This window comes from Montipora capricornis, chromosome 7 (genome assembly GCF_036669925.1).
Source record: "Montipora capricornis isolate CH-2021 chromosome 7, ASM3666992v2, whole genome shotgun sequence".
Lineage (NCBI taxonomy): Eukaryota > Metazoa > Cnidaria > Anthozoa > Scleractinia > Acroporidae > Montipora > Montipora capricornis.
The window spans coordinates 20402203-20412202 of record NC_090889.1 but is presented as its reverse complement, the minus strand read 5'-3'; the positions used below and the strand labels follow the sequence as shown (position 1 = coordinate 20412202).

The following is a 10000-nucleotide window of genomic DNA, read 5'->3' as shown; positions in this document are numbered from 1 at the left end:
CAAAAGTAACCTAGTGAGGCTACAGAATAGAAGACTACAACTTAGATATCGGCATCCTTATGTATAAGGTGCAACATACACTATGCCCCACAAAATTATGCGAGTTATTTCATATGCACCGCTCACCTTAAAATTTAAGGGTGTCAGAGTTTGCCATCCCTAGATTTACATTGTGTATGACCAAGAAGTACCGAAAAAATTCACTCACCTATTTGGGACCTAAGTTGTGGAAAGGTTTGCCAAGCACAATTAGATCCCAGCCCGCACTGGGCAGTTTTAAACATTGTATTTGCAAATGTGATTTAAGTTTGATTGTAGAAGACAACAATTATTGTTTGAGCTGCATTCTTTGTAACTCATAACAAAACAAAATTTCTTTCACCTTGGTTTTAAGGTTTCGAGCTTTAATGCCTGGGAATCTTAGCTTTCACTAGGATACCATTAGTTGATAGTAGGTTTTCATCTTTTATTAGTTTTAATGTTAACAGGTCTATAATTACTTTATTATTACCGGTAAGTGTCCCCAATTAGTAGAGGGATATTCTCCCTCGGCTAGATACCTTTGACATGTTATTAAAGTCATTGATTGATTGATTGACTGGACTTCATTAAGAGGTAAGTTACATAATTTGTATCATTATCACTTTCATAGAAACTCTGGTAAAGAGACATACCTGCGCATAATTATCTTACAAGAAAAGAAATTGTAACTACATGCATGTGTATCGATCATTAAACTACGAAATACATACTGTATGATTAGTATATGTAATCACATGGACCTGAGGGTAATTAAGGATCAATTTCACGCATATTGTCAAAGTTTTCACAAAATTAGCGACGAGGGCAATTTGGAAAACTCTGAAATACAAGTGAAATTAATCCTTAATTGCACTAGGGCACATTACGATTACATGTTTACCACATGAAGGGCAAAATTAGCAAGGTAAGCCCATTCAGTCCTGTGACCAATGACAATCAACACGACCCCATTCAGTTTAAGTGCAATTCAATTACGCGTTGCTGTCAACAGAAATACAGCACTTAGAATGTAATTTATATGTGGAAAAAAAAGTAGTTTCATCTGGAAAATGATTCTCTTGTAACTTGGCTTGCTCTGGAGAAGCAACTGTTAACCAATCAGGATCAATTGACCAAGCCCAAGATTGTGATTATACTGCCCTCCAATCAGCATTCAGTAATTTTGCCTGTATGTGGTGAATGTTGTAACAGGTATGTTGGTTTTCAAATAAAGCTACTGATTGCAAAATGGTGTAAATTTGCACAGCTTTATTAGATTGCAGAACCCCAAAAACATTATTTCATTTTACTGAAATGGGGAAAAAAAAAAACAACAGTAGCATAAGTTTATTGAAAATATGAAGTAAAGGATTCTTAAATCAGATGTTCCAGACAATTCTTTATAGCGTTTGCTCTTTCGATGAGACAGTCGTTCGAGACTTTGACGCTTGGGGGTTTCAATTGGGGATCTGGATTCTTGAGAATTTTTCGCTAAGGAAACGTGTATGTAAATATATTGTCTTTATGTTCAAACTCTACAGCATGTTAAAACGGAATTAGCGCGATCGAAAAATTCATTGATGAGCGAACCTGTAGCTTTCACCCTGTCAAAGTCAATTACACTGACAAGAATTAAAGCTTAAATTAAAATTAAAATGGCTGACGTCCTGTTTGCCGAATCGAGTTATGACTTTTCCAGCGAAAGAGGCCTTCCGAGTTTCCCCCTGTGCATCAATAATTAAACTTGACTTACAAATTAGAGTGCTGAACGCCACAGCCGCTAAGATTCCTTGAACGACAAGCCCAAAGTGATCATTTAACTGGCAGTTCGGTCCACTCGAAGACATGTTTGTTGTGAGAGCGAGCTTTGTCGCCTCGACCTCAGAATTACGCAAAGAAACGGACCCAGGCGATGCAGACGACTGGTTCATCAGTCTGCCTTGAGCCTCTCTCTCCACACGAAAGAGGCGATTGAGAGCTGTTCTCGCTTAATTTGTGAAATATCGGCCGCTAAACGAAATTCTCTGCATAAGATCACTATCGGATTCACAGCTGCCGATGAACTGCCTACACAGCTGAGTGACCACCCCTTATGATATTTTCCGGAATGGATGAGGCCGCGCGGGAAGTTTGTTTGGGTGTTGCTACGAAGCTTCTCGAATTTTACAAGTAATGCTACTGTAGTTCCACCTTTACACGATACGATTTTGTCGCATGCGAAAAGCTCACGACAGGCTTACGACATGACTTACGATTGTCGCAGCGTTTCAAAACATGTTTTAAAATGCTACGACATTTTTTCTGACGTACACAACAATCGTAAATCATGTCGTGCACCTGTCGTAAGCCGTTGTCGCATGCGACAAAGTCGTACCGTGTAAATCGGCCCTAAGCACGCGTGTTTTCTAGACGCGGACGGCAACCAGAGGAGAACATTTCCCGTGCCAGGACAGTGGTGTCTCCCAGATTTTTATACGAATTATCTCTTGTGGAGAGAAAATACTTGGCAATGTAAATGTGGTTGTGTGAAGACAAGTCAAAAGGGAAAACAGCTCACTTCCGGTTGTCGTCCGCGTCTCAAAAACGCGCGTGCTTAAGCTCCAATGACAATCACACCTGGAAGAACAGGTTCCTACGAAGCTTCTAAACTTTTACAAGTAATGCTGGCTCTGTGCATTATCTCCCACGTTCAAAAGGGATGATGATAAGGAGCTTAAGCACTCGCGTTTTTGAGACGCGGACGGCAACCGGAAGTGAGCTGTATTCTCTTTTATAAACTTGTCTTTACTCGACCACATTTACGTTGCTAAGTATCTTTTCTCCATTAAATTCAATTGAATATCTACAGATACAAATGATTCTTAAAAAATACAAAATTTCATAGATATTGAACTGCGGAACGGACATGAAATAAACGTTAGAAAGATTATCGCTGTGAGATAAGCGACTAAAGCGTTGCATACTACCCTGAAAAAATTTCAGAATTAATGACCATGTTATTTGCGCTGCACGACTCTAGCTACCAATTAACCTCTCAAGCAAAATTGCGAGTTCTCTGCAAGATTCCATATCCAATGGAAGTTTGTTTCAGGTTAGAGGTAAGTGAAATGATTTTAAAAATGTCTAAATTTTCATATTTATTGAACTAGAGTGGGAACATTAAATGAAAATTAGAAAAATCATCGCAGTCAGGACCAGTCACATAAGCAGCATAAGGCCAATTTATGCGGTGCGATTTTTGTCGCATGTGTCAAGCCTACGACAGGCTTACAACTCGTTTTACGATTGTAGTGTTCGTCAGAGAAAATGTCGTAGCATTTTAAAACATGTTTTGAAAAGCTACGACGATCGTAAGCCATGTCGTAGTCCTGTCGTAAGCTTGTCGCATGCGACAACAATCGTACCGTGTAAATCGGCCCTTAGTAGTTCAAGCCTGGATTTTTTTAGCCTGTTCCAGGTTCCCAGGTAGTCGGGAACCGAAAAGAGTGGGGGCTTGAGTCGAGACACGGAGGGGCCTCGGCCGTGCGAAAGAAAACATTGAAAAGAGAAAAAATGTCAAAGTTAAAAACTATAATTCGCTATCAAGAGACTATCTTAAAAGTTTAAAATTACTAAGTTAATTTTTTTTAGAGCAGCCTCAAAAGAGCCAATAGTGTCCTTTTTCCGCACATCCAAAGGGAGGCTATTCCAAAGTCGCGACCCCTTCAGTTTCCCTATTATATCGCGGACAAATCAGGTTGTAGTTAATTTCCGTAGCTACTTGTCCCGGCTGTGACGGTCTGAGTTCCTTTGTAATAGCCTTGTTACATAGCTCGGACTTAACAGAGGCTTTTGACAATGTCTTTCGTTCAACTTTATTGATGATTTGTTTGGTATCACGAGAGCTTCGAGATTGGTTAGTGTCAGTTCTAAGTCGAAGGTCACAATTTGTGGTGCTAAAGGAAATCAGGGGCCCGTTTTTGTGAAACTGTCAACCGCTTGTTTTGGAAACCAGAGGTTTTGACATTTTTTCAAGGTAACAAAAAGCAAAACGACTGTGAAGTTTGAAGACTTAATCCTCTCCGTTTTTGAGATACAGAGGGAATTGTGAAACGGCGGAGTTCTGGGTACGGGCAAGTCGGATGTCTCGCTTATGTTCTTTGAACGGAAGACCAAATGCAAGATAGAAGAACATGAGCGAGACATCCGACTTGTCCGTACCCAGGCCTCCGCCGTTTCAGAACACGCTAACAACACCGGACACGACCCACTTGGGAACGAAGTAAAGTTTATTGATCGTGATGCTCATTGGTACACACGCAGGGTCAGAGAGGCGATTCACATAAGATTTCACCTTAACAACATCAACAGGGATAGTGGAATAGAAATTTCGGAAGCATGGATGCCCGCGATCAAGAAACACAACAAGAGGAGAACCGTACGACAGCGGACCACCGAAGGAACAACACACTGAAACAGTGAGGATCGAAATGCACCAATCACAGCTGCTAAAAATCAACCAATCACAGCGGAGCATGTTGCTTAAAAAGGGAAGCGTAACCAGTCGACCTCATCGCTTGATGAAGACTAGCAGTATGCAGTCGAAACGTCGCCATCTAAATTACAAGTGACCACATCGTGAGACAAACGAGAATACTTTATTATTGTTTACTGCTTTATTGTACTTATCGCTAAACTAAAAGAATTCAAATCAACACGAACGTTTCAACCTATTCCAAGTCCCACGTATAGTTTTGTTTCTTAATCGAGAATTAAAGTGTTTTTAAACACAAAGCCCCTTAAATAAAATCTCTTTCTCACATCCGTCTTAAAGACGTATTTAAATAAGTTTAACCAATGCTGCTCTAAGATTTTGATTCTGCACTACCTCAGGTCCTGGAAATTCTTCGGACCTTTCCGTAAACTGCATACCAGACCCTCGGCGATAATCGGCTTTCTGTTATTCTCGTGTTTCTCCGATTTGATCCAAGCGACCTGCGCAGGCAATGGAGACACAAGTGGGTAGTCTGGCACTGAGTCCATGCAGGAAAAAGTCAAGTAAATACTTCCAGGATCAGAAAGAAAATGGAAAACGCTAAACATGACCAGCGCTTAGCGATAACAAACTGTCTTTTTTTCCCTCTAGGGATCGCAGAACTTCTCGTATCCCGTTCGATAGGTTTCTCGGGTTTCTCGCCCTCCGATTATGATTCAACCGGGAAAGGAGGATCCGTAAATTCAGCGCAAAACGGGTTGAAGTTGTCGTAAATGAAATTGACTTCTTCCAGTAGTTCTGAGGTAACTGTGCACATCCTAAGGGTAGCATTCTTTGTGCAACGCTTCGCTTCCGCGTATTTACTGCGAGAAAAACGAAAAAAAAAAAAGAAGTTATTTTACCATTAGTAGGTCAGTTTCAGACTAGGGGAGAGCATCCGCGAGCGTGTAACACTTGTGGTGATTCTGCTAATGGAAATGGACCCACACAAGGACAGAGAGAAACTTTGACCAGGGTGGGAATTGAACCCACGACCTTCGGGTTAGATCATCGATGCTCTACCGACTGAGCTACAAGGTCAGACGGGAGCAGGCCGTGGAAACTGAAGATGTTAAAGTCACGGCAATGAACATACACAAGTACAAGGAAGGATTACGTTTTTACAAACGTTGGCCTCGTAGCACTTATATTTCAACAGATTTAGCTGACTCTGCAATCCAACTCTGCAATCCCCTGTCCTCTACAATCCCTATCCTCTACAAGTCTACGATATTTTTACCATCTTGACTTGTAATCAGATAAGCGATAACTGCCTTAACGCGGTGTCAAGACCATGGGAATAACTTTGCGAAACTTCAAAGTCTATTTAGCAGTTGATAGTTGAGTGTAGCTAATGGGTTAATTAGATGAAACCGGGATGAACTCCGACCGGTATGAACTTTTTGCAGCCGTTTACATGAAACCGGGACGAGATGCTTGGTGCGTGTTTTTGGGATTAAATATGTTGATAATTGATTGCAGATTAGTTGTTTCTAGTTTCCGTCGGGGATTTGGCATCGGTTCTGAGAAGTAAAGCGGGATAATTTTTCCGCCGACTGCATCAACGAACCTGCATTGAGATTGGCTGATTGGAATGCGTACGTCTTTTGTGATTAATTAAATGAATGGGGTGGTTTCTAAACAAACTGTGGTCCTGCGTCGGTGGGGAAGTAGTATACAAAATTTGGTTTTATCAACGGAGTTGATAATGTAAATTGACCACCGTGGAGAGATTCTAAACGCTGACGATAAAACCAAATTTTTGCGATTAGCCAATTGTGGCAGAAGTGAGCACGTGAATTACAATCACGTGCTCTAAAACCTCGATATGATATTAATAGCAGCTTAAGTTACAAGTTACAAGTTACAAGCTTATTTTCAAAAATTACAGATAAATTTTACAATGGACACTGCACGCGTATAGCAATGCTAATCGAGGCGTGCAGTGTACACCACGTGTTTAATTTGAGCGACGGATAGAAACCGGAACGTATTCGCATGCCAGGATCCGGACAGTAGTCTCTCCCAGATGTTTAAACTAATCGTCTCAAAAAGCGAAAGGATACTTAGCAATATAAATTTGGTAACTAATGCCAAGACAACTTTAAAAGGAAAACGCTTACTTCCGGTTGCCGTCCGTCGCTGAAAAACGTCGCATGCTTAAGCTCCCTATTAAATTAAGGCAATCCATACACACCGGCAAAGAGACTTGTCCGCTTTGTTTTCTTTGTACGTAGCAATGTAGCTGGACTCGCATGTCTCCTTTGCTTGAACGTAGTTCTTCTCACATTGATTGTCCCGAAGTTGTCGCGGATAGGAAAGCTTAAAATTGATACCATCGCAGAACATTTGCTCGTCACGAGATCGGCTGCTGATAAACCGTCTCTTGATATTTCTCATGTCGTAACTGGACACATTTTTGAAGCAGTCAATGGCGATGTTCTTTGAGCAAAAGTAAAACTTGTTAAAAAAAGCCCGCCTGAAAAAAAAGAAGAAGAACATTTTTTTTCTTATGGCCTCCACTTTGGGTCTTTGGCGTTTGTTGTGGAAATTGATTTCAAGGTCTTTGTTTCTGTTTTTGTTTGTTTACCCTTTGAAGTTAGCATTCGATGTAGCATTCGATTAAGGTTGAGTACCGCAATATTTATGGTAAAGATGATTGAGGAAGTTCTGATCTTTTAGAAGTACACACTGAAAAGCTATTAATCAGGCCATGGTTGTTTAAGGCTGGAGAAATCACTATCCATTGTCGTTAGTCTTTCAACAAATATGAATAAAAGGAACTTTATTTAAGTGTCTAGTCGTTCTAGCGCTAGAGCACTAATTGGAGACACTGTAAACTGAAATCCACAAATTAGCACAAAACGCAAATCAAATCAAATGTTGGTTTTTGAGGGAGAGGGGAAAACTGGAGTGCCAGGAGAAAAACCTCTCGGTGCATGCAGAGTAGAAAACCAACAAATTCAAGGGTGAAGTTTTATCGAAGGCGTTGATCGAGGATCGAGCACGCGCGTTTATGGGGACAGCGGTCGAAGATTGGTAGCACGTCTTACAAGCTACATGTTTTACCAATACAGAAACAAAACTAAACATTCATTTAAGCTAACCTTAACCTCAGGCCTAATTAGACCTAAACAATTAAGAGTTGTTAGGCCTAAGCTTAGCTTTAATGAATGTACCATTACCAATGCAAATCTTAAGATGAATACAAAGAAAGCCTCACTATGGTACGAGTCTAATTTACTTAGGGGAAACTTCTCCAAGTATAATGTCACTAATAAACAGGACGATGAGGATTTGATCAGCGTCCTAGGTGATCTGGTGACGTAACTTGGAGGACTGGGAATAAAAATTTTATCGCCGTATCCCACAACCGCGCGCGGCCTTTGGAGTTGTTTCCAAATTTCCTGCAGTATTTCCATCGCCAAAACTCAAGAAATCATTCCGTGTCTCCCACATTTCCTGTTACTGAATGAACATTCAAGAACCGACGAGATCTAATCTCGCCTATGCCATCAGTTTAATTCGAAAATGACATTCAAGGCCGCACGCGGTTGTGGGATACGGCGTAAAAATTTTTCTCCCTAGTCCTCCGAATTACGTCACCAGATCACCTGGTCAAGGTTCAAGGGACTAGTATTGAAACAGTGAAAAGCATTAAATTACTGGGTATCACTATTGACAATCAGCTTGACTTAATTTAGTGAGCATATAAATGACGCGTGCAAGAAAGAGAGTCAAAAGATAGGGGTGTTACTGCGCCTTTCAATAACATGCGGAGTCTGCAATTCAAAGCTCAATCGACAAATGCGCTTTTCGCTACCGTCAATCAAATGTTCTGTGGCTCCTCCCAGCTTCCGACTATGTTGACTGAACTGGGCTCAACGATGTGATTTGATTACTGCGCGCTCGACAGTAGTCGGAAGCTTCGGAGCCGCCGAACATTTGATTGACGGTAGCGAAAAACGCATTTGTCGGTTGACCGTTTGAATTTAAGAGTTCGCATGTTATTGAAAGGCGCAGTAATGAGACAAAGGAATCTAGTACCCACGACAGCAAAACTACAACTCTTCAAGGCTGCAGTTCCTCCTTATCTTACATACTGTCATCTTATTTGGCATTTTTGCCGAGCTAGAAAATTGTAACGTGTCCAAGAGAGAGGCTTGTGTGCTACCTTTAAAGACAATAAATCCACATATGACCAGCTACTGAAGTGGGCTAAATTGACCATCACTCTGTATGAAAGGAGGCTCCAAGACATAGTATGCTTGATTTTCATAGTAAGGAACAACCTCTGCCCTCAGAACATCATAGGTCTATTTCCATTGAAAAGATCTACCTATAACCTTAGAGGTGACAGATTACTATCACCCATGGGAAGCATTCACTAAGATACCTGGGGCCCAAAACTATGGAACCAATTTCCTGCTAACCTAAGAAGCTTATCATCTCTGCGCTAATTTAAAAAAGGAATTGAGCGTATCAATCTTTCGTCCAAGATGGAGCAAGAATGTAACAACTGCATCCTATGTAGCAACTGACCGTGAACCATGAATTTTATTTATTTATTTATTTATTTATGATTCTCATTGATTATTTCAAATTACTCTTACAATTGGCAAGTGCTTTTTGTTATTTTTTATCGATTTCTTGAAGTATTTCACTTTAAGATACATTTTAAAATCGATTTCTAGGACTTTTACTGATGTAAATAATGCACTCTGTAATTATATTGTAATAATAGTTAAGTAATAACTTCGTAACTTTAGTGTCTCCAATTAGTAGAGGAATCATCCTCGGCTATTAGTCTTTGACACTGAAATAAAGTTATTGAATGATTGATTGATTAGGTTTGATTCTGTATTGGTAAAACATGCAGCTTAGAAGACGCGCTACATTTTTCGACCGCTGTTCAATAAATGCATGTGCTCGATCCTCGATCAACGCCTTCGATGTAGCTTCACCCCAAACTCAAACCACATATGACGCCGAGTCTGAGAATCCAACCCGGGCCACATTAGTGGGAGGCGGGCTCGCACCACTCCGCTATCCTTGTGTCCAATTTGCACGGGTCGCCGGTCGAGGGTCCAAAAATACAACTTTTTCGTAAAAATTAAATTTATTATTGTAACCCTAACCCTAACCTAACCAACAGCGAAAATTTTGCAGCTGTCTGACTTGACTTTCCTGGACCCAAGACACGGACGCGCCGATATCATTAAAGAGTTAAAGTTGAAACACGGAACCGGAACCGGAGGTGGAACTTTCCACACGTTAGGACAGTAGTGTCTCATTGAGTGTTAAAAGGGAAATAACTCACTTCCGGTTGACGTCCCTGCCTCAAAAATGTTGCGTGCTATTTAAGTTCCCTATCATTACGAAGGTCCGCATCCTTAGTAATACACTTTTGCATGTTTGTAATAATTCGGTGGAGCTTAATTAAATATAAAACTTAACAGAGTATCT

The 10000-nt window shown here is 40.7% G+C and overlaps 2 protein-coding genes across 2 annotated transcripts in view; both read right to left on the bottom strand.

Moving 5' to 3' along the window:
• Positions 1 to 2083, bottom strand: part of LOC138056391 (store-operated calcium entry regulator STIMATE-like) — a 13640-nt gene extending 11557 nt beyond the window's left edge. Inside the window, 1 exon segment of the mRNA XM_068902177.1 lies at positions 1775 to 2083. Within this exon segment, the coding sequence (XP_068758278.1) occupies positions 1775 to 1952 (178 nt within the window). The 5' untranslated portion in view covers positions 1953 to 2083.
• Positions 2084 to 4654: 2571 nt separating this feature from the next.
• Positions 4655 to 10000, bottom strand: part of LOC138056390 (uncharacterized) — a 14204-nt gene continuing 8858 nt past the window's right edge. Inside the window, exons 6-7 of the mRNA XM_068902176.1 lie at positions 6732 to 7013; positions 4655 to 5358 (exon numbers count right to left, since the gene is read on the bottom strand). Coding sequence (XP_068758277.1) covers positions 5205 to 5358; positions 6732 to 7013 — 436 coding nt within the window. The 3' untranslated portion in view covers positions 4655 to 5204. The remainder of the gene's footprint in view (positions 5359 to 6731; positions 7014 to 10000) is intronic.